Here is a 25,584-nt window from a genome sequence, read left to right on the forward strand (position 1 = left end):
GAGAAATAAAAAGTGTTTAAACCAAGTTTTTTCTTAATATTTTCTTATTGTACTTAAGTTTAAATGAGGAAACTGCGATTTGTTTCATATTTGCATTTCAGAGAAATTAATACGTTTGTAAAAAATGTAACATTTATATGCAATGATACACAGGTAACCATAACATGTTTTTAATACAAAAAACATGAAAGAATGAATAAGAATTTTTTTAGTTATTTTTCCCGTATTTTTTGGCACATTTTAGAGGTAAAAAGTTATTTTACTTTAAAGTAAAAAATTGTGCGTTATAGTGTTAATCTTCTGTATTATGTAGATACTCATTTCGATATTTCATCATGCTATAATTTACCCTATTTTTTATTCATTTCTGGGTGTATATACAGGTAGTTTTAAGGTTTAGCAGTCAAACTTTCTATGTATATTCTACGAGTATAAAAGAAACAAAAATTGTTGTGCAGAGTATTGGACTACAAGTGTGAGCAAATTCAATTGATGACTCCTGACATCAAAATAAGGCGAAAATCTGATCAAAAAAGACCACCAAAATCGCGTTTAAGGCCTCTTCTGTTAATCACCTGTACGTGTCGTCCATTTGACACGCTTCAGGGATGTTCATTCAAAAATCGAACAGTACCATGCAGCGTAAACTAACCTGTAGTAATTTCGTATCGCTCTGATGATGATGGTGGTAGTGATGGTGGTGCTGTTGCTGATTCTGCTGAGCAGACCTTTGCGGCGAAATTTGCCACGAACTTTGACCGATCTGCGTTTCTTCTTCACTGTAAGTTTCTTCTTTATTTACAACGTTCCCGAATCCCGGCAAGTGCGGGGGTATGTTTTGATAAGCAATCACCTCGTTTTGAAGCGTATTTCTCACTAGCAAATTACTAGCCTCTTGGCAGTTACTTTCGTCACCGTTCGTTACCGCGGTCTCCTCCGAAAGTACGTTCACTGAACCACTGATATTTAATCGTGAACCCTTCAGGATGCCCCGTTTCGGGGGTTTCGGCGGCAAAGGAGGTAAATTCTTCCCCGACTGGCCGCCACCGGCGTTCGACAGCGCCAGCGAGGACGTCGTAGTCGTGATGGTCAAAGAAGTTAGGGAGGTCTCCGAGGAGTCACTTTGAGTTAAACCATCGGGTGTCTTATTTGTCCATTTGTTGCCGGTTCGCGCACTCTGTCCCGAATTCGAAGAATTTTGCGTGTTTTCTAAGATATCGCGATCCAAATACGCGAAAAAAGAAGCACTGTAGTCTGCGGTGATACCGCTGGGTAATTTTTCTTTCTCCTTCCGACGTCCAGGAATCTTCAATGATCTCCGTACCTGAAATTATAAAATATAATACGTAATTATAAATTGAAGCTTTAAATATGATTTAATTAAATAATAGGTCATTCGAATCTTCCATGTTCCCTTAATTTTTTACCCTTTTTTTAAAACCCTTAACTGATATTCTGGGGTCCTGTAAAACCACAGACATTATATCTGTGGTCGTAAGGCAAAACGACCTAAGTCACACGTTTTTGTTTTCGAGATGTGAGTTTAAAGGTATGTTTTTCTTTCAGAAAGTTAAAATATCTCGTAAACTACTTATTTTTCAACTATCTAATTATAACTAATTACATAATCGTCGTATCTTCTTGCGCTAAATAATCGAAGAAATCGATTCATTGCAAAAAATTCTACCTATGCTTGATAGAGTTCCACTAAACGAAAGAAGTGAAATTGCGCTTTAGAACTGTTATTCCACGCACAAAAATGCATAAATCTGACACGGAAACGTAAAACATATTATACCATGTAAATTCGCGTAGTAAAAGATTTTTTTTTATTCACATCCATTTCAGAGATACAGTTCCGTTGTCCAGTTGCATGAAATGCCCTGTATAGTCTCTCGTATAATTAATGCCCCTGAAATGGCTATTAAATAAACGACTAATCTCGTTGGCTAAATGATCGTGAACAGTAGTAAACCAGAACCCAAATAATTGGATGCATTAACTAAGACAGTGACACTGAACTCGTTTCTATTCTAGTTCCGCCTGGTAACGTAACGTTACAGATGCCTGCCATGTTTGTTTGGCCATAAATGATGCAGTAAATTTCTAAATGCAAATGCATGCATTATTCCTACTTCCTCAGTAAAACAAACGTATAAAAAATATCGACAACTGAAAATAAGAGTAAACAAAAGTTTGCAAATGTAATTCATTCCCCCTCTCCTCTCTTCTTCTTTTTCCTACCGTAAACAACTCATAGTGAGACTGCAGACCTTTATGCATTCATGGAAAATTTCAATATGTAAAAATGTGCAGGATCCACACAATATGTAAAACTACTCAAAGAACCAAAAGTTAAATACACTTTATAATAGTTACAGGATGAAACAAGTTCTCAACTAGGTTCTGTTTCTCTGTACAATTGTATTTATAACAGAAATAATTTGAATAAATATCCGCAGTCTACTAATAGGTATTTATTCAGTCTTAGCACTGGGAAAATTAGTTTCAGTAAATATGAAGTTTGACAAAAAGTAAAGCAGGAAGCATAAAAAGTTAATTGTGCAATTTCAATGGTACAGCGTGTCGCAAAAAGTTAATTTTGCAATTTGAATAGCAAAGTGAGGAAGTCCCTTTCTCCTAGATGCATTTCAACCGTTTAAGTGTCAAGAAGCGGTATCGGCGCTCCTCCCATGCTGCATTTGAAAGCGCCACTGCTTCGCCACGGTAGTTCCCACTAACGGTGCGCTCGAATTTTATAACCGTAACTCTTTGAAAGTGTTTCAACTACAAGTAAAAGTGTTTCTTCCTATGTTGTAATTCTATTGTAAAAATTGAATGAAAACCTGTACACGCAATTAACTTGCAATTAGATCTTATGTTCTTTCACGGTGCTTGGCAGTTTTGCGTATGAAGCGAGGAAACAGCGATCGCGTTCCTATTCTAACGGTACACAGTAGAGGCGTGTGCTTAGCTATTCAATCGTTCAGTTATAATTGTGGAATTTAAATAGCACACATTGTGAGCATAGATGACTTCTGCATAGCTTTTTCTTTTCTTTTCATTTTTTGGAGTCTTAATTTTCTGTGCGCATGTCATATAAAAAGATATTATATATAGTCATAAATGTAGCTTTAGAATTGAAAATTTTACGATATGAATTATTGGAAAAATAAAACTCACTAAAAGTATGTATATTTTTTAAATATATACTGTTTTTTCTATTTGAGACACAATCTTCGATTAGTAATTCCATTTAGTAACAAAAGACTGAATAGAAAATAGTTATTAAAATATTTGTGTGTTTTTCATTGTTTTCTAGTGCCTCCTCTTTTTTATTCATTGGCTTTACGATATTATAGAGATACATGTATTTTCAAAGCTTAAGCAATTCCCTATTCTGAGACTTTCTTTTATTCTATTCTCTATAAAGTTAAAAGGACAAATTTTATTTAGTCAGAAAAAGGTGTAAAAAAATTGAAATACTTGTCTTGTTATTTTGTTAAACTTGTATCTATAAAATATTTTGACAAAAGAATTTTTTACAATCGAATCTTGGAAACTATTCATCCATTTAATTTCAAATTTGTGAATACTATTCCTTATAAAATTATCTACAATCTACCAGCACAGATTTTTTGCAACTTCAATTTGTTGAATCGTTACAAAAGTTAACTTTCGTTAGAGATAAAAATTCTTTCCTTTAGGAGGCTTCCATTTCCTTATTTTTCAAAATTATTCAAAAATTGAATGCCACATTTTAAATGCCTCTGTGAAGAATAATGCGCCCAAATTCGAAATTATTCAGAAGACTAGTTACTAGGTATTGAATAGATATTGATTAACATAATATTAAGGTATGCCAATATTTGATTAAATAACTGTCTAAAGAAAAAGAATTGAAAATTCATCCGTCTCGGTCGTCAAGTTGGTGTACCTCCTTAAAATAGATTTGCACGCAGGTCTGCGAATCTGTATGCAAGACACGATGCAAAGGGCGAAGAGGTCTCTTGCATCGTGTAATCCCCTAACACTTGTAGGAGCAGGAATCAAGTGGAGGGGAGCTAATGCTACTATAAAACGCATGAAAAGTAACAATACCATTTTCGCGGGCAGCATGCATATTGGTTACACGCGTCTCCATAACAACGAAAACGGGATATGGGGAGCTGAATTGCTCGCGAGAACAGTTCTGGTATAGACACACAAAAGGCGAAGGGAGACGGAGGCAATACTCCGCGACAATGGTTCTCAAATTTTTGTTCCTGCTTCCCCTCCCCTTTTTTGCAGCGTTTGAAAGCCTCGTGTCGCCCCTTTCATAAGAATTGTGCACAGTCTGCTCCAAACTAGTTATTGTCAATTTTAATTATCTTGCAAATTTGATCATGGAAAAGTTCAAACTGTTGGACATGTTGAATTTAGTCGTTAGTTATGTATAAGAAGGAAAATACAGGGTACCTTTATTTATGATTATTAAATGTGCACCCAATTCTATTTTTAAACTTTTGGATATAAGAAACATTTCAAGACCATTTCTTTAAAATATACACCTCAAATTTCATTGTATTTTGATTAAAATTCATGAAGTTATGGTAAATTGACACTGAACACATCGTCGAAGATGTAGAATAACTTGAAACAGGAAGCATTTACTTATTCATTTTCATCATGCAGATTATATTTTTTCAATGTTATAACATTATATTTTCAAATATTATATAAATAATAGAAAATTAATAATAATGTGTAAACAGCTTTTACTATCTATCTATGCTTTTTATATTTTTCATATAAGAAAATCCTAAGACAATCACAAATGAAACTAACTTTATTCATTAACTTATTACATAAATCATGTTACAGTGAACTACAAAGGAGAGCTACCGAGTTTTCAAATATTCCAAAGAAAGTTTCGAAACACCATCACTACTTACAGGTTGAAATATCTAAAAATTTTGCAATGCCCTTGCATCTAACAATACAACTATGACTTTTAATTAGGGTAAGTGTACCTAATACTAGACATCTGCTACAGGCTGATCAATTTATCTGGAAACCCTCCAAATGTTGACAACATTTATTGTAATTGCTGTTAACATTGTACCTGCTGTCAAGACTCATTAGAGGGTTTCCAGATAAATTGATCACCCTGTATATCTTTAAGAAATGAAACGCAACAAAGCGACCAAACTGCAGAAGGAAAGAGGGAATTCCCCGCTATCACTTTTGCGGTCTAGCCGCCTTGTTGCATTTCATACTTTAAAGATATAACCAATGTCCAATATTAAGTACACAGCCTATGATAGTTCCTTCTCCATCGATATTTCTCAGTGCCTTCTCAACGCCATTACGCTACTTTAAAGAACGCCCCTGACGTTGAGAACCAAGACTCAATGATGTATTATTACTTTGTCTCATAAAAATTCGTCGCGTGCATTCGCGTACCGTTTCACACTGACTTTCATTCCCCTCTCATTTGCTCTTATTTGCTCTCACTCTTGGCGTCGGCAAGACAAAAGCAACGTTAGTTCGTTCCATGTAATTCCAAGGCATAGATAGAGGGGGTAGCAAAGGAAACAGCGAGGCGGGTAAATCGAGCTTGGAAGAAAATATGTATGTATAACTCCAACACTGTAAATCGAAACTTGTAAGAGGATTTAGATTACAGATACGATTATTATCGAAATTGATATACAGTAGAACCACCTCTAATCGAGGTCTCAATTACTCAGCCTCTTCTTTTCAGAGTTGATGTTATTCGGTTTAATGAGTCTAAACAGTTGCTTTTTATGAATTTATAGGAAATTTTAATATACAAAGTATAAAATCCATCTGGATTACAAAAATATACAGATTATCAAAAATTGAATACATTTTTTACAGTATTTAATTATTCAGTATTATTTATTTATTAATAAAGTAAAGGGTAGAACAGATTTTTAATTAAATTCTATTTTTCTAATGGAGCTTGTGGAAACGAATTTGCATAAACACCCGCAGTCTACTAATGTCAAAAATAGTATAGTTAAACAAACGTTAATTTATGACAGTCTTTATCTATAATTTAATAGTAAGCTATCGCTAGTAATAAAATTAACCATTAAGTGGGCGCTTCAGGTGTGAGTGAGTCTCATGTTACCTCGCTTAATCAAAGTCCTACCGTATAGGTATTGCAAATTATAATTCTGATTTAAATAATATATGTAGATGCAGGAAGATTGCACACACCAAGTGTCGGGAAATCGAATTGCACGTGTTAAGTGTAAGATGATATGACGATTCTTGTCAGAACTTCAATGAAACCGACAGTCTTTTCAGAAAGCGGATCTACGACGCACTTCTCGAGGCAAAGATGATTATCATCGTATGTATGCACATACATAGTTAAAAGCGAGTTTTACTCGAGTACTATCTTATCTTAGAAACCCTAGAAAAGCATTCCGAAAATTATTTTTCTAATAAGAAATTTGTATTCATTACTTGAAATTGATGAAATACTAATTTAAATGTTTTATCAAACTCTAAGATTTCTGTTACTGTAAAACTGAGCTTGTTTAATTTCAAATGTTCGTTAAGACTCCACAAACCCTCTATAAAAATAAACAATTTTAGTCCAGAATTGTATTATTTTATATTGTATAGATGCTGGAAAAATTACGAAGAAATTCAGTCTACAATAAATTCAATAGTGCATCGATATCTCAATATCAGACGCATTGATAAAGGCAGGCGACACTTCAAAATATAGATATAAGTATAGCTTTTGCTTTTTTGTTATAACTTCTTAATAAATCATTTATAGAGTTTTTATTATATGACATTTAGTCTTAGTTTTGGTTATATTATAAAACGTTGGTGAAGTTTATACGAAAAATTTCAAGACACTAGCTATACAACAAATTTTCATAGAGCCAATTTTAAAGTACCTATATTTTTGAAAAATTGTCCACAAAGAGGATAATTGGGGCTATATTCTGATTTATTCAGATTTTCAAATATTTCGTCACTACAAAAAAAACATATTTATTTAAAATAATTGCAAAAAAAACAGAAAACTCTTTTTGTAATGAACCAATTTTTATTTAGTACTCTAATGTCTTTGCTATAAGCATACACGAGCTGATTCTCGTGCGCTTACTAATTCCAGAATTATAAATTTTTAAAAAAAGTTAATAGTTAACCTCGAATAGTTGCAAACTCTATAATTTAAAAAACTTTGAAAAACCCTTTCACACACGTTTGAACATCGCTAAAGACTACAACATATCTAAATTTGTAAATGATCCGAGATATTACTGCGAAAAGTGTGAAATTTCACATGGAATGGCGATATACTTCGAGGCCCTGGTTTTCAAACTGGGAAACGCCCCTAAAGGAGGCGTGATCCACCATAATTCGGGGTGCAAAAAGGTGTCGATAAAGAAGAAATTTAGGGTGACATTAACTACTGTAAAGGTAGACGACTTATTTAATATATGCTATAGCTTAGGAAGGGTTGAAAGTACGAAGTTTTCTTAAGTTATAAAAGGAAGTACCGAAGTGAAAAGTTTGAAAATCTCTGGTTTATGGTACCTATATACAATTATAATGTACTATAAAAACGGTAAATAAATTAGATTTAAAAATATCACAATCGATTTGTATTTAAACAATGGTGAGGACTTATCCATGGATATGTTCGTATATCCGTTTTATCACCGATAAGACCGATAGAGACCATTACTCAGTCGAAGAGATATGGTATCAGGACACCAGTTACCTTGAATTTTTTTTACATAAAACCATGTACTTCATCAACACCGTTAGAAGGATTATAAAATGAATATTCTTTCTATTGCAGTTGAAATAAAGATAGAATACGGTTTATGAGTAAGTGAATGTTTCAAATACTTGTTCTGACCTTTCCAATGAACTATTATAAATGGCGACTGTTAAATCATGAAAATTTTACTTCTCTTATGTTATCGTGAAAATATAAGCTTCTATAGTACGTATTTTAATAGTATGCAAAAAATGCAAATTTTCTTGGACGCGAGTTTACGTTGCAAATACTATGCAAACATTATTTTAAAATGTAGATTACTTTGAAAATATATTTAGTTTTTAAATGAAGGTTTAGTTCTTAAATGAAGATATATTTTTTTAAACAGAAATTAACTCAATAATTATTTTCAGTTCTACTTTTTGCTTTGCTAATTGTTTCCGTAAAAATAGTAAGATTTTAATGAATTTTTTAATAACTACAATTCTCAATTTTTTATATTTTCCCACTAAATATAGAAATTGTTTAAGGAAATCATATGTTAATTTAGCATTCTCAATTAAATTAACCCCTCACGCGTAAGCTTCGTCATACAAATACCATTAAAAATAATTGATAAATCATGTGAAAACTGCGATTAATAATTAATACATACATTTAATAAGTATTGAAATATGGCGATTTCTATTTTGCCCCTTTATGGAACTTAAATAATAGCGCGCGCAATTTGAACATAGCATAAAACAAGAGGTTTTTAATTTTGGAAGAGAATTTTTAATTTTTCGACTAAACCAAGAACCTGAAAGTTCCTAAATCTTAGTACATAACCCTTTCACTATCGCTCGTTATCGATACAGAAATGACAAAATAATTTTACATAGTTGGTAACACTACTTAATTATGTATAAAAACATCTTCAATATTTCTATTTAACAATTAATACAAAAATATAGAACAATTTTCTGAAGAAAATGTGTACTAGTTAAACTGAAAAAATTGAACTAATTTTACGTATGTAACAACTTGCAGAAATTCTATTGTACTTAAATGTACATAGGAACTAGCAATATACTTTTTAAAGGTTACAGAACCAGCATTATCTCCAGAGAATTTTCCTCTTAAAACTCATTAGCATAAAACTGTTACACATTTGACTTCTTAGAAATTTAAATCCATAATTGATGCCTTTTGAGTTATATTGATCAAAATACAAGCGTATAATTTCAACCGACAAAAAAGTTAAAGATAACCTTAATAAAAGCACGTAACCAAAAGAAAGTTAAACATTAAGGTAACCTCAACATTTCAAGAAAAAATCAGCATAACTAATTCATTCCACATTCCAGCTAAATAACTTTCCTCGTGAACATCTCCCCGATATCGTTACACGCTTTTTAAATCTCAATAAAATAATATTACTACAAGTCTCTACTCCTTTTCTAAAAAAAAAATCTCCAATCCTCCGAACAAAGTTCGCCACTGAACCAACCAAATAATTAACCCAGGAAAGTCAACTCTCCAACATTCCAAGAACCCCACATTCCCACAAATCCAATAATAAACCATCAACCTTCCGACGCCCGATACACGCTCCCCAGATAAACGAAACAATGGCAATAAACAAACGTGCCCCCATTGACAGGGCGGCGAGGGGAAAAAAAAGAAGGAACCCTCCCGACGCGAAAAACAAAAGAATCCACTCACCTCGTCCAAACGTAGCAATTCCTCAGCGGACATGCTGCTTCGATCTCGCTTTTTGACATCTTTCCTCTCCTTCTTCTCGCGCTTCCGTTTCTCCTTGTCGTCCTTCTCCGTAGCTTTTTTCCTAAAGCTAAACATCTTCTCATTCACGGCGGAAATCTTGAATCGAATTGCGCGAAAGAGACGACTCTCCGGCTGTCTCTCTCCTTAATTGCTCACGCGTATACAGCTCGACGCGCAGGCGCGTGTCTCAGTCGGCCCCGTGCGAACGCATAACGCGACGGTTGTCCATCGAGCCGACTCTTACGCAGATGGGATCGGGTTCGGCGCTACGCCGACGAGATCATTCTTGCGTCGGGCCCCGCGGCGGGTCCAGCGAGGGTGACTGAGAAAGGGCACGAGGAATGCGTGTTGCGCGCGGGCGACCGTGTTCGCGCGCGCGCCGACGAACGTTCGCGAGCCCCGTGGTAAACAATGATGCACGTCCCCCTCGATGTTCCGTTATTTTACGAGGCGAACGAGGCACGTATCGATGCCTCCATCGTTCAATCGATACTAACACACGCGAACAGGCGGCGCGTCACCCGCGCACTGTGCCTCGATACGCGAGCAGCGCGAGCACACCGAGGTGTACGTCATTAAACTCTCAGCCGATCGACGCCAGATCGCAACTGGGCACGAACCAACCCAGAACTGTCTCCTCATGGCCGGGCGCTTCCGGCATTCCCGTTGACACAACCCCGACGATCAGCCTTCGACTCTCGCCACTTGGCTGAGATACTCTTCTGCTTCGTGTTGTTTCTATGGCGTTTGCGTGATACCACGTACTGAGCGCACTTTTGTAACTGAACTTAAGGGGGACGAAGCGAGACCGTGGGCTTGGCTCTCCCCTTCCCTCGAATCCTTTTCTATTATATTTTACTGTGCATGTTCCGTGTGTTTGAAGGATTTCTAGAGTCTCTGGGTCTGTGATTCTAGGGAGTCGGTTAGCCCACGGGAGGCGAGAAGACGGGAATACGCGTGCCTAGGCGAAGAGGGAGTGAAAGAGCACGGAGTATCTACATATCACTTGGCCACCACACCTTACGCTGTCGTAGTTTTTCGAGGGAGCGCTTGTAAACAAATGCCCCGAGGATCGTTGCGTGTGATGTCTCTGGCGTGAGGGTGCCCGTCTCGCGCGTGCAGAGGATAATGTCGCGACGGGGCACGGTTGTTGATGGTACGCGGCGAAACTGACAGCGCAGCGCGAGACACGCGTCACAATTGGTCACGATACCGCCGCTGGATCGGCACTGTGCCCGTCACTCGCCATTCACCAGACCGAAACGCGTGCGACTCGTCTACTGCATCACCGCGCTATCTCGGAATGACAAATGCCATCGTTCGGTCGTAGAGCGGTCTCGGCTGCGTCCACGAGGCTCTGTAACAGTTTAGCCCATTAGGTCGCTTCCGTTTGCGATAAAAACGGGGAGAACCGAGACGAAAGTTCAGCGGAGTGTCGTAACACCGACAACTATCATGGCAGACTCGCCGCGGAGCTGTAAGTGGGACCGGTGGCGACTACTGGCGCCCTAAACTGAATCATGGTATGCAGGCCCGCACCCTTCTTTTCGTCTCGCTGCGCTGCGCATGCGCCGCTAATCAATATATTATCGACTGAACGCGCACGACGAATTCCTTGGATTTTAATTTCTTATGTTTATGCTGTTGTTTTTTTTGTTAAGAAATAGCATCGAAATGTGGTTATGTTTTTGATTAGATTGAAGATGCTTTTGTATTTGTGAGAAATTTTGATAAGCCAGAAAGTAGAGAATGCATGTAATTTGTAGAAGTGTACGGAATATTTGAACTATTTTTGAAAAATAAAAAGAAAGAAAATTGAAACTTATATAAATATCTGTAGTTTATTTATGATACTGTATTTAGAAAAGTAATAAAAAGTATTGCTAGGGAAAGTAAATAAAAATTGTTCTTTCTTTTTGTAACTAAAGTTCCTAAGGATTGTGTTCATTTCTATAGAAACAGAAATAGTATGTAATTAATTTTATAGTAGAATTACCATTGTTGTACGTTCATGTACTTACTATGATTTTATTATAAACTCCATCTGTAAACCTAATTAGATTCAAAATCCACTATAAATTAAATTTATTTTATCCAATGTATCGTAACACGATTGTGCATACTAAATATCTTAGAATTAGAAAAATTCTACGATATTATATCATCCATAATGCTTTTAAAAATATACACAAGAAATTGAAATTCGACTTGAATTTTATCTATAAAATTCTAAATATAGTCATTTGAAATGAAGTATTTCAAAAAATGTACCAAAACGCTATTCTAATTTCCTTCTCTGTTCGATCGACATTGCACTGAACGTAAATACGTAATCGAACGTGCCTTCCCATAGTTGGCAGCACATAACAGAATTTGTGGAGTGGTCATTTCACTGGAACGTCGAGAAATGGCTCGATGTCGCGTGAAATGGTTTTGAGTTAGATTTATTTGAATTTTAATAACGAATTATTCTATTCTTCCGTGAAGTACGATGTTGTCTCGAGGCTTGCTGAGTGCTCGTATCTTCCTTTCGATAGCGAATGTCGACGCGTGTACGCGTTTTAGCAGAATTAACGCGATAAGTCGACTGACTCGACGGTTGTGCACAGTAAGTGCACAGTACCCCACTGTCGGCGAAATTATCGAACAATGGAGCCACCGGTTTAAGAACGAAGGTATTCCGGAACCCGTAGAATCGATTGAGCACATCGTTGCACACGTCATAGGCACTAGAAAGGTATCGCTATCACTGAATAGTAAACGTGTTTACGGCGACCAATGGCGAATAAAAATGAATAACTGTATAGTTGTATTGCTATACAATAAAATGATGATTCCCCACCCTTTTCACGTTATTTTTACTTTTTTTTTTATATGATTCCTTAAATAGAAGTAGATGTTAAGAAATTTGTCATCTTGCAATAATTTCAAAAAGAAAATTCGAAGATATAAATTGTTGCCTCTGTACTGTTTTATTATAGTTTCGTTACTTGATCATGTTTTAAGTTTATAAAGTCAATTAATACTGTCTTATTGAGGACAGTATTTGTGAGGTTTTAGAAGAAATTTGCTTTCAGACGATAGATGTTTTTAATGCACGAGACAAACAACTCACGGTTGATCAGTATGACCTGTTAAAATTATTGTGTGAGTGCAGATTGTGTAGGTAAAAATCTTTACAACTGTTTGGATTGTTAATCAGTTACGCTGCATATGTATTCCATAGTTGTTGATAGCAGTAAAATTCTTTTAGAATGCCAATTCAGTATATCATAAAAGAGTGGGATTTTTGTGATATTACGTTAAAGTTAGTACCACCAGTTTTCATTCCACGACCAGAGACTGAGATACTAGTTGACTTTGTTTTGAAAAGACTGAGCACCTCGGAAAAAAGCAGCCACGAAATTTTAGAAATTGGATGTGGTTCTGGAGCAATATCCCTTGCGATTGCTCATTCTAATGAAACTGTAATTATTGTCTATCAATTTTGTAAACGTTTAGTTGTGGACAATATACAGAAAAATAATGACATTCCTTTTTAGGCCAATTGTATAGCAATAGATGCAAACTTGCAGGCATGTGAATTAACTAAAGAGAACAGAGATCGGTTAGGCTTGGAAAATAAGGTTGCAGTTTTACATGCAAAACTTAAAGATGACGGAACAATTGATCTTTCAGATGTACTAAGTAAACCTGAAAATATTGATTTAAATTCAAAATCTTTTGATATCATAGTTAGCAATCCTCCTTATATACCAACTAAGAAAATACCTACATTAGCTCCAGAAATTAAAGTGTAATTTCATTTTATTACATGCACAATATACTTCAAATATCTTTTATCGTTCTTTAAATGAATATTATAAAGTGTTTGCTTTCATCTTATAGTTATGAAGATATAAAATCACTTGATGGGGGAGATGATGGCCTAAAAGTAGTTAAACCTATATTAAAGTATGCTGCTTCAGCTTTAAAACCTGGTGGACGTTTACTTTTAGAAGTTGATTCCTCTCATCCTGAATATATACAATTTTTTACCAAAAAATATCCTGTTCTTAAACTTCAATATGAACATACATATAAGGATTTTTGTAACAATGATAGATTCGTAGAAATATTAAAACTATCATAAAAGTGTATTATATTAAGATAATAGAAAAATAGAGCAAAGAAAATTGTGATATTAAAATGTATGAGAATTTGTTTATAATGATCATATAAATATTCATTGTTTAATATATGATAGTAATATAATTATACAATTGCAGAATCCTTAATTTCCTTAATTTACAGTAATATTTTCTGCATATTAATCCAAGTTCTATTTATGACAATGAAGCAATTACATAATATAATTATTCCTACTAAAGAAATAATGTATCTGCTGAATTTGCTACAAATAATTTATTCATGTTTGTGATATGTACAGTGAATGTTAACTGTGTTAAGAATACAATAAACATATCTAAATCAATTAACATAGAAATAATACATTTACTGATTGTATCTTATTATATTAATTAATATTTGAACAAAGAACTATACAATTTCTGGGCATTTTCACTGTCACAAAATAAATATTATTTAATAGGAACAAAGTACGATGCAAATTCAGAAGTAAATCTATTCTCAATGTATCTATTACTACAATTGTTATCGTTAAAAAGCATTTAAACAAATATTTATATAAATAACATAAAATATCGAATATATCACATGATGTACAAATTATAGTGATTAAAATTACGTATATAAAAATCTCTAAGTATTTACAAGTCCTAATGTAATTTCGAATATTATTTTAAAATACTTTTATCAATTTTATAGATAGTAACTATTTAATTATATAAGTCTTTTTTAGTCTCTCTTTCATTGTATATCTATTTCGCCTATTAAGGAGAAAACTTTTCGAGTTCCTTTTTAATCGATGCGATTAACGGTACGGCCGGATCTTCTGGCGGAAGTTGACAATCTACAAGTATGCGTTTCGTGTCTATATTTGGTAGATTAGGTCTATGAAACGGACCAGCACTTAATGGCCTGGATCCCCACCCACTACGAGACTGTGCTGGCGCAGTTTTATTTTCTTCGACATTTTGCTCGGTATGTTTTTTAGATAACGACGTATGTGGCCGTAAATCCAATTCTGTTATTGGTGATGACACTGGACTGTGAAAAGAAACTAGAGTCAACACCACGACTAATCAATTTTCTAATCATTTTGATACATTCTTGACAAAATTTATTAATGATTCTCAGTTAGGTGCAAAGTGTTTTAAAAATCGCTAGTGTCATTTCTCTTCTCTTCGAATATTTTAATTAAGTATGTTTGTTTTTTTATTATTATTATTTTTAGCTGTAAATATGAAATGTTTCATTTAAAAAGGCAAAAATGTTTCAATTAGAGAGGTGTTAAAAAATGTTTTAATTAAAAACTGGAATTTTTTCAAGAAGAAATAATGAAAACGAAAAAAATTGAATTTCTGATGAGAAATAGTTTGTTCCATGCAGTTGTTTTATCATCTTTTGTTAATTTACTAAGAAATATGAAGAAATGCACCTGAAAAAAATTAAACAAAACAAATTTAAATAATTACCTAACATGTGTTGGTCTCCCTTTGGTCTCTGAAAAAATCGTAAGCACGTCTGGAGTGCAAGTCGCTGAATTTGGTCTCACTACAGACGGTTGCATGTTCGATTTTAGATCTCTGCTTCCAAAAAGACTGAAGGAATCCTCTAACAAGTCGTGTAATCTTCTTCTTGCTCGGCCCACAGGGCCAGCTGAGGATGATACGTAAGCCGGGTCATCAGTCCCCGACGTGTCATTTACTGTAGATAATAAGATTTTTCAGAAAATTTCAAGAAAAACCAAAAACAAAGTTGAATCGAAAATAAAAAATCATTATACTTGAGTTATAATTATAAAAAGTCAATTATAGATAATTATCAGTAGTAAATATTTCGATATGATGCAAAAGAAAAATATTGTTAATATAAAAATATAGTACCTTCTGTAGACAATGCTTGTTTTCGAAGATTCCAGACTATAGGGCCAACAATTCCAGGATCCTTTATAGCACTTGAAGTCCTTGCGAAAAATTTTTCACCAAATTCATTGCCTCTGAAAGCGTTTACGTGATTATTGTCTCGTCTCCCTAGGTCCGGAGAATCTAAATCCAAATGTTTAACCTGGGGAAGTAATATTTATTTTAGACAGAAAAACGTACGATCCTTCTATATTTGATCTAATCATTTGAGTAAAATTTGTTTCTTAAGAATTAATTTTCTTGAAGGAAGTAATGTAAATTGTATTATGTACCATAACTGGTTCCAAAACTCTAGAAAGTGGTTCGACGCCTTTCATACTGGGAAATTGCTTGCAAGATGGCATGGAGAGATAGGAATGTGGTGAAGCAGTAGCTTCCTCTTCTTGTTTCGCGTAATTAGTTTCCATAGAATCAAGAGTGTCTAAATGATCAACTATCACGTCTGTCGACTCCAAAGTTCTGGACGTGTCAACGATGTTTGTTCGTGAGATCCTTCCATGTACCGATCTACAAGAGAATTTTAAATATTTAAATACATATTTAAATAGATATCGTGTAAATGTTGAAATTATCACGCAATTTCTTTTCTTAGTACAGTAGGACTTTAATTATTCGAAGTACGACGAGAGCCAAACCTGAGGCATCCTTTTAATAGCTAGTTTTATTTTCTTCAGCAAACTACGTTTATTTTACTGTTTAAGTTTTAATCAAGATTCTACTGAACATATCAATCGTTCTAAATATGACTAGAAGATTGTTAAATAAAATCTCGAATGTTTAATACATGAAAACCTCTATTTCCCAATTAATCGGTAATTTTAAAGATATAACAGATCCAAAAGCACGATAACAGTCTGAAAAAGAAGATAATTCCCGAATTTATTTTCTTTTTTAAACTAATGTAAATTTCACAGCAAGATTTAGGCCTCTTGAAGACTGTATCTTTTTTGCCACTGATCAGTAGGATAAGGCTTTAACATATTAGAAGCAGAACTGTTCTCTTTTTCAAACCATCGATTCAATTATTGAATATGGCCATTCAATATAATGGCAATTAAGGATGTACAAAGGTGAGTAGAACATTAGACTTAATAGAAGTCTACCGAAAATAATAAAGTTATTAGAAGGGTACTTCAGTCTTGAATTTCCTCTTAAGCTAGTTAATTGAGGTCCTACTGTAGTATCAAGATAAACTTCTCTCGTACGTTCTTTTCTGTGATGGGTACTCCCAAGAACTCGGTTGAGTTGCCATTTTCTCATGTTCCTTATCATCATCATGTAGAAACTCTTGAGTGCCTATGTCGAGACTATTAGAGCTTTCAGGAGAACCAGGAGTCCTTGATGCACTTCCTGAAGTGTCTCTCTGATCTGTATCTTCTGTCTATAAACAGTTTTAAAATATAAATTTTAATGTTATATGAGTATTAATTAAGTAAGTATACCTTAATTTCCCTTTGTGATGTTGGAAAAGTGACATTGTCAGGACCAGACTCTTGTACAAATTCCTGTTTCTTCTTTAATATACTGCGATTTGGTGGTACAGCCACAGCACTGTGTGCCCTTTTTCTTTTCGCCGTGAAAATTAATGCCACAAGTATCAGTGCTAAAATAATGAAGCCTGCACTTGCTGCACCAATCAGTAACCATGCATCCCGTTTTCTTGAAAGAGCCAATGGTTGAGATTCTTTTAGATAAGCTATATGGAAATAGTGTATACAATAATCTTCTTATGCATATTTCAAAATTTGACGAAAACTTGAATTATTTTGCCTTTAAATTAAAGATACTAATGTGATTGAATTTTAATATCGTACTAAATATTATTTTTTTGCATTTCACGTAAGTTTCAATTTACTGACAAATTTGTTGAACGAACAATCAATACTAAGAATCAAAATGTAATAGTAATAAGAACTGTTATATTTAGCACATTATCGAGGAAGACAAAGTTTTAATTATAGCGATTAACCCACATTATTTTATATCTCACATCGTTAACAAGAGAAATAGAATTCAACATGGTATCCAAAAATAAATGAAATCAAGTAATATGTATATTATGTAACATCCCTCTATGTAAAACTTATAATTCTTTATAATATATTATAATATATTATATCATATTATAATTCTTTATAATACCATGAGGGAGGGTAATTTTTGACTATGAATTTTTTTTGCATTTTACTGGAAAAACAGAAAAACAGAAAAATATAGAAATTATATTGGATTGATGTAGAATCCAATAACACGTATGTGCAACAAAATCATATTACTATAAAAAAATTAAAATATATCAGTAATTGCACCGAATAAAAAGGGAGAAGTTATCAATATCCACAAATTCCTCCCTTAACCGAATGTTCCAATTATAGAGGGAAAAATTTGTTTAATTAAAGAGGTATGATTGTATATCTATAGGAGATACCATGCCATAAAATGTAAATAATCTCTAAATAATCAAATAAATGTAATAAGTTGTAATAGCAGAGAGAACTTACGTTCACTTTGAATAAGAACTGGTGCACCAAGTTCCAATGCAACTTCTTGCGGAGACAAAAGAGCCATATCTCTGGCGGCTGTTTCAGCAGGTACTGGTTTTCCACCTAAGTGAACAGAGTATATCAACCTTGTAGCGCCGCCTTCTGTTACGCTTGTATTTTGCATTCTAACAAGAACAGTTTCCTCAGCAGGATAATCGAGTAAACGTAATTCTGAATATTTGCTTGCACCTTTTGTTTTAATGACGTTCAATCTCTGTTTTTTTGATATTGGATGATTTTCTGAAGAAATCTGATTATGTGTCTCATACGGCAAATTAGACGATGCATTCTTTTGCATGTACTGATTCAAATAATACGTAGAGTTTTCAGTTACATCCATTGCATTTGTTGCGAACATACTATCTGTACTTGAAGACGGCGTTTCTTCTTTAATGGTACTTGAATTTTTTGAATTGAACAGTTCATCTTCGTAAATAGATTCATTGTAGCTTCCAGCATCATCGATATGAGATGATGGGGAGAAACTGTTTTCTAGTAAAGACACTCCAGTCATCCTGGCAGATTTTATTAAGCTAGATGCTTGAAGTTCGGAATTGATTTGAGAAGTTAGCGAGACTGGCGAAACTGCCGCGTTTACTGACATCTCTTCTTGGATAGGAGCGATTTCTGGCTGAAAGGATGTTTAAGAAATGTTTAAAAAGTTTTGTTTATTATTATAGTAGAAATTGTACAGTAGAACCTCGATTATTTGGTATATCGAGATTCAAACCTAAAGCACCCTCTTGATAGCTACTTTTATTATCATTGACAGACTACTATTAGATTACTTTGTAAGAGACTATTTCCACCTGAAGAGATCGATTTCAGGCGATTTTTAAAAGAGAGAATAATTATACAGTGTGTTTCGACAACAGGTATCAGAAATTTTGAAAGGTGAGTTTAATTGTCAAAATAAGACGAAAATTAAAAATGATGAAATTATGTTTAGAGCTTTGTTTCAAGATTAATTGTTGAAAATGGTTGAAATATGTCTTACTTGGGACTTATTCTACTCCTAGCGTGCATTAGGCAGGTCAGACACAGCGAAGTCAGTAGAATAAGACCTGATTCAGCCATTTTACGCGAGTCTTTGGCGTTTTATCAACAATTAATAATTCAGAAACGCAGCATAATATTCTTAAACGTTCTTAAAGCATGAATAAAAAACTATAAATAATCAAGATCCGATTAGTCGAGGTTCCACTGTATTAACTAATGTAAGATTTGTTGCAATTAAATAAAATAAGTCTCTGCTAGACTTTATCCGAAGTTGAAGGCGATCCTTTAATGAGATAATATTGTAATATTTAATCTAACATAGGGGCTTAAGAGCAAACAGAGATATTTAACGTTAAAATTGTTGTGCAATCAGAGAGTTGTAATTAAAAAGAAATGTTATTTCGCACTTACTCTTCAGCAATTTTAAGACTGTAATATATTGTGTTTGCAATGACATAAATTATTCTTTAATAAATGCACCTTGCTTCTGACGAATGATCTCTCTCCTGCAAGCCTTTGAGACACTAAATTCGTTTGTAAAAGGCCAAGGTGTCGTTGCTGCTGTCTTGAAAATGCAGTTCGATATAATCGAGCTAACTTTAGTTCAATTTTGGATGGTATAGCTTCACCACTGCGGAGAACTGTGAGCAGCCAGTACCTAAGAACATACAAACCCAATATTCAAATAGTTGAATACAAATGATAAATGCAGTGAAAGATAACAACCGAGAAATCACAAATTATGATTTATAAAATTAAAATTGTAAATAGATTACAAAATTTTTTAATTAAATTGAAAATTTTAAAATTAATTAAATTTTAAAAATTTTAAATTGAAAATTTTAAATTAAATTAAATTTTAAAAATTTTAAATTTAAACATTTTTTAAATCATAATTTGTAATTTTTTAAATCTTATCTTAAACGTTCTTAAAATTAAAAAAAGGAACTTTGGTAAACTTCTGCATATGCCAATTTCGCCGAAAATTGTTTATTCTTCGTTATTATAAAATAGCGAGCAAATTTTTCCTTTCATTTAGAAGACTGTAATACGAAATTAAATTAAAAGAAAAGTGTGTTAAGAAATTAAAATATTTTCCCATTTCTCACAATTGGCCCCTGTATGAGAGCAACCTGACTATACACTCTTAGAACAATACTCTATTGACTGTTTCTGTTTTGTAAAAGGATTTCAATACGTTGACTACCATACAGGTTTTTTATCTGTTACAGTCTTACATATTTATACACATACATATACTACAAGAGTTAAGATTAATTTATAATTCGATATTGTATTTACTGTTTAACTTCTTTTTTTACGCTGTTAGTACTACACAAAAGCTAATTATATCAAGTTTCGATTATTATAAGTGTTTTAGGGAGACGTTGTCAATTAAAGGTGATGTCAACATGTTAAAAAAGAAAAATTAAAACATCTTCGAAATAACAAAAAAGAGATCGATTTTCACAAATAAAAGGATGTAGAAAGGTGTTACAAACCTTGGACCAGGATCTTCTGCAATAAGGACTCCAATATTCTGATCGTCTGCGTCGTCTAATCTTGGCGTTGGTTCGATGCATGTTGTGCATTTTGGATCCTGAGCAGGACCACGAGGATCTTGGGTTCCCGTGTCATCTACAGGCGCATAAAGTGTTACTGTATGGTGAACAGTTTTGGTTTCGTAAAATGTTAAGCCCTGGGTTAAATCGATCCACGGTGGAGCATCCTCCGCATTGGTCCAAAAAAAATCTTGCAGATGAACTCGTCGCCCTGGCAGATGCTCGATTACGACGATTTCATCTTCTATAATAAGAGATATTCAATTTCGTTTATAAATATTATAATCTCCACTCTCAATTATTCAAAACTCAATTGTAAAACATTATTCCAATGTTTATTGTGAACAGTATTATGCAATATACTATTTGAGTAAAATTAAATTTATATTATTAGATATAATGTAACGCAATCAATTAATTAATTTGAGGAACAATAGCTTGCGTATTAACTGGTTTGAAATATTAAGTTGAAGAAAAGTTTATTATAGCCCGATTTTTTGTTTATATTTAGAATATCAGATTACTTAATTAGTAAATATCTACTCTTAATTAGTATCTACTCTTTATATATAAAATAAAAATATCATTAAATTGCTGAAAATGTCACAATTTGAAAATTCTATAGAAGTGATTCGTTAAATGTTCATAATACAGATGACTCAATGAATACCCTAATCATCCCTACTGTTTTGAGACCTACGTTCTGCACGTTTCGCATATTTTTCGTTACGTTAGCGTTTATTTAACACCAAGTGTACATTTAAAAAAATAGATATTTAATAAAAGAGATGTCTGGTTCGAAACAGTGAGATCTTCGATGAAATTAAATTTTTCGAAACCTTTAAAAAATTTCGTTTTTTCGCTTATTGCGTTACTCTTTTTTTGTGCGTATAGGCTTACGTCCCCCTGTTTTGTTAAGGTGACCTGATTTCACGGTCCGTTTGCATATCCGTTACCAAAGCATTGTATAAAATCTGTGCAGTCTGTTGTCTATAATTTTATGATTACAGTATTTGCATAATTAAGCAAATCCAATCGCGTTGCGCAGCGAGTTCAGTGGAATACGACAAATGCGTAATACTCTACTCTTCTTCCCATGAACATTAAATAAGGCCAATTTTTAAGTTAAATTAAGTTACCAAAAGGAAATTGATAATTTTTAGTATTTTTGATCCTTTAACTTGAATATAAGAATATTAATTTTACTATGATTTTAGATGTTTCATCTCGTGTAAAACTGTTGGGAAACTCTCGAGACTAAACGATTCACCTTGCATAGATATAGACATCTCTTCATCTCTCGAACCTCCTCATTATTGTGTTAAATCAATAAGAAGCTGAGTTTCTATGGTGAAAATAAGGTAAATTATCTTCGACTGTCCCTCTCAATTTGCAATTCTAATACATTGCGAATACTTCTCAGGTACATTATTTCCTTACAAAAGTCGCCATATTTGCTCAGATACTTAATTTATTAATCACATTTTAATATTCTAGTACATGTAATAATGAAAAGAATTGATTCCAAAAACTAAAATCTTGATTTCGCTCAAGTATACTCATATTGTGCACCAGTTTGCCTATTTCTACTTAGAAAAGTATTATGATTTACTTCAATTCCTGGATTTGTTATTTTATGCATCATTTACATATGTATACACCTCTATATAAATTCATTGTGTATAAGATATCAATAAATTTCAATAAATAAGACCAGTTTTTTGTGTCAAAATTGAACAATTTTTTTTCAACCTATACTGCATTATTTTCCCTTCAAACATTAATTTCCTTTTCCAAATTCTCACAAATTATTATTATACTGATTAAAATACTTAAATATAATAATTGTTGAACATTTGTGTCTGAAAATTTTGAAGTTTCCCAAAATATAAGTGCAATGTACAACTTAACTCTACAAATATGAGCATCTACAAATTTACTCCATAAAGCAAGAAACAGAGAAAAATGACGATACTTGAATTGTCTAAAAGATGATTAATCCTGTTCCCAAGATATTGAAATTGAAAGTCTCTGAAATAACTACAGAAATATGTTAAACATTATTTAACAACTCTACATAATTTTATGATTATGTGGTAGTGGTTGTAATTACACCTACAGACAAATTTTCCGACATATGAAAAATTGATTATTAATCACATGCATCACTAATATAATTGTAATTTTAAAAAAAAATAGAGTTGACCAATTTAGCTCCTGAAGGGCTCACATTACAATTCCCTTTTTACATGTCTATCGATTCGTATTTGACAGCCACTTCTCACGGAACGAAAACGTTCGATGACGTGATTCTAGCAGATAACAAGTCCTCTGAACAGTGGTGAATAATACGAACTGCATACTTACGTGAATATTGAAAATATAAATACATATGGGCACTAGGAAGCGTGCAGTTGATAACAATATCGATTGGTTAACACCTGCCTTATTTTTGAATAACTTAAACAGTTTAACAGAGTTTGATGCTCGTGTTCATGACCCAACGCCATAACTCCAATGAGCTCATGAAGATTCGCGAAGTCTGACAGGAAGAAAAATCCTAAATTATGAGTACACATGGCACTACGATACACGGCACACTCTACAAGCAGAATATTCCCCTTTGACATGTTTGCACCTGTGAGAAAGCAGCACGACGGAAGAATCGATACGCGCACCTACAAGCAATCGATGTTTGGCGAAACCTCATCTGTAAATCACGTATGTACACGCGTTATCGCAAAATCTTTTTGTCTTCGATTAAATTTGATTTTGTGTTCCCCTGTTCCACGCCTTAACGCTAGGACCGAAAGGTGATGGATTTCTTCCCACCGAAAGATAAACCGATGACATTTGTACTCAACCGTAAGTTTTTGTTGTGCATTTCAACTTGAACATTTTCATGATCACTGGAAATGGGTCGTTTTGACTCATCCTGGTGTTAAATATGTGATTTTTAAAGGCGTTTGGAATTTAGTTTTTTCGAAAATTGGAAATGGGCATTTGGACTTATTTTGTTGTTGAATATTTCATTTTCTAATTTGATCGAAATTTTGTTTTTTTGAATATTGAAAGTGGCTTGTTTTGAATATTTTAACTCATTTTGGTGTTGAATATTTTACTGTCGATGTCGTTTGAAATTTAGTTTTTTATGAAACCAGTCTATATTTACAAACACTACGTATACTCCAAAAGAATGAAAGAAAAATTGGAGAAATGCATTTTCAATTTTTACTCCTCCAAACTAGTAAATTACTAGTACTATAAACTAAAACGAATTTTTAACGTCACTGTATTATTGCAGTAGATATTTCTATCAAATGATTGCAGAATTAATGTTCATGCAACATTGTTAAAAACAGAAGATCAAACACTGTGAATCACTGTACCACCGAAAACAGAGGAAAAGAGAACGAAGTGAATTAAAATTACAAAATCTAGAGCGTTAAATAAGTTAGTCTTATTTTAAGATAGTCTCACGTCTTTCCTCGAACTGATTGTCCATGATCAATCTTCCACACAAAACGATAAAATATCTTTTAACGAGGTTGTTTATTTACTCGTAAAAGAAGCGTGGGACACTGACCAGTTCCTGGCGGAAGAGAGGCCTGCACCCTCGACACGTTCGAATTCTGCAGAAGAAAAACGACAATTTGTACGATCGCACTGAATGAAACTGACAACACAGTACATAAAGCACCGTAGAGTAGCATTGCGAGCGGGCACCACTCTCTAACCGAGAGACGGAAGCGTACTATGCTGGTAACGAGGCTACTAAGCTACCTGAAGCTACCTGTGCGGTTATTCGAAATGAACGTGAATGGTCGCACGACCCCTTCAACATTACGCATGCCTTGAAGAGGAGCTTTTTCTACGACGACACTTCTATTGTTTACGTCAGGTCATATCTGAAGATTTTGCGCAGCTTTGTCGAAACTTTTTCCATCGTGTTTTAACTCTAAAGTATGTGGTGACGTAGATATGTATTATTAGACAGAGGATTTTTATGCAAACATAACAGAAATATGAAATAAATCTTTAAATATATGTAAAAAAGTACGTGAGAAATAGGTACATAGGATTCAATACGATTGCATTTTTTGTATTTATTGACGATAACGTATATTTTGAACTTAAGCTTGTTTCTGTATTGGACTGCTACAAAGATTTTATTCTGTATAAACTTTCGTAATTTATGTATCATCTTAGTTTCTTCTTAATATTTTTCTGTTGTAAGCTTGAATGATGAAATTGAGAACTGTTTCATACTTGCATTTCGTAAAAGTTAATATATTCGCATAAAATTGAATTCTCCTGTCGTCATATCGTCAGATTTTTCTCGTGCTCCTTTTTCGAAACGATGAAACCGAAACTGCCTGTACATCAATAATTTAATGCAATTTAATTATTATTCAATCTTTACAGCTTTTATATGATCATTTTCAATGTTGCTGTCTTTATTTATCTATATTCTGTATATTGCTAGACTCGTGAAAAATTTATCTAAATAGTTTTTTATCTTTCTATTCCAATCATCTACCACATCTTGCTACTTATTGTTGGGACGAAGACTATAGACTCGTTTTAAACCATTTGAATTACTCATCGAATACTAACGTCATACTGGTGCTTGGAATAGAAGCCAAATGTTAACGCCGTTTGCAACCTCATTCTTATTGACGCCACTGTTTGCAACCTTATTTTTATTGACGTTGTCACTTGCAAAGTGGGTCATTTAAGCCCATGCAGTTTTTTTGCATGCTCTTGTATTTTAAAAAATCCAATGAATTCTTCAATATTCTTCCAAGTTTCTAGAATATCATCCAATAACTTTTATTGCTATACAGTACTTCTTGCTCCCGTTCCTATTTCGTTTTAAAGGAAATTTATATACATAACTGTATATC

General features: G+C 33.6%; 3 protein-coding genes across 3 annotated transcripts in view; 1 reads left to right on the top strand and 2 right to left on the bottom strand.

The window, feature by feature from the left end:
• Positions 1–10,530, bottom strand: part of LOC143180226 (unconventional myosin-XVIIIa) — a 47,509-nt gene extending 36,979 nt beyond the window's left edge. Inside the window, exons 1-2 of the mRNA XM_076379799.1 lie at positions 9,467–10,530; positions 653–1,324 (exon numbers count right to left, since the gene is read on the bottom strand). Of these exons, the coding sequence (XP_076235914.1) occupies positions 653–1,324; positions 9,467–9,601 (807 nt within the window). The 5' untranslated portion in view covers positions 9,602–10,530. The remainder of the gene's footprint in view (positions 1–652; positions 1,325–9,466) is intronic.
• Positions 10,531–11,885: 1,355 nt separating this feature from the next.
• On the top strand, positions 11,886–13,666 carry Hemk1 (HemK methyltransferase 1). Its single transcript, XM_076380337.1, has 5 exons — positions 11,886–12,263; positions 12,604–12,692; positions 12,780–12,993; positions 13,069–13,322; positions 13,415–13,666. The coding sequence occupies exons 1-5, from the start codon at positions 12,018–12,020 to the stop codon at positions 13,656–13,658; spliced, it is 1,047 nt and encodes a 348-aa protein (XP_076236452.1). The 5' UTR covers positions 11,886–12,017; the 3' UTR covers positions 13,659–13,666.
• A 524-nt stretch (positions 13,667–14,190) lies between these two features.
• On the bottom strand, positions 14,191–24,539 carry LOC143180480 (uncharacterized). Its single transcript, XM_076380228.1, has 10 exons — positions 24,264–24,539; positions 20,618–20,921; positions 19,596–19,773; positions 18,075–18,747; positions 17,016–17,269; positions 16,779–16,954; positions 15,846–16,080; positions 15,535–15,715; positions 15,124–15,355; positions 14,191–14,695 (listed from the first exon to the last, which is right to left on the bottom strand). The coding sequence occupies exons 1-10, from the start codon at positions 24,388–24,390 to the stop codon at positions 14,419–14,421; spliced, it is 2,637 nt and encodes an 878-aa protein (XP_076236343.1). The 5' UTR covers positions 24,391–24,539; the 3' UTR covers positions 14,191–14,418.
• Positions 24,540–25,584: the final 1,045 nt, after the last annotated feature.

This window comes from Calliopsis andreniformis, chromosome 6 (assembly GCF_051401765.1).
Source record: "Calliopsis andreniformis isolate RMS-2024a chromosome 6, iyCalAndr_principal, whole genome shotgun sequence".
In the NCBI taxonomy this organism is placed as follows: Eukaryota; Metazoa; Arthropoda; class Insecta; order Hymenoptera; family Andrenidae; genus Calliopsis; species Calliopsis andreniformis.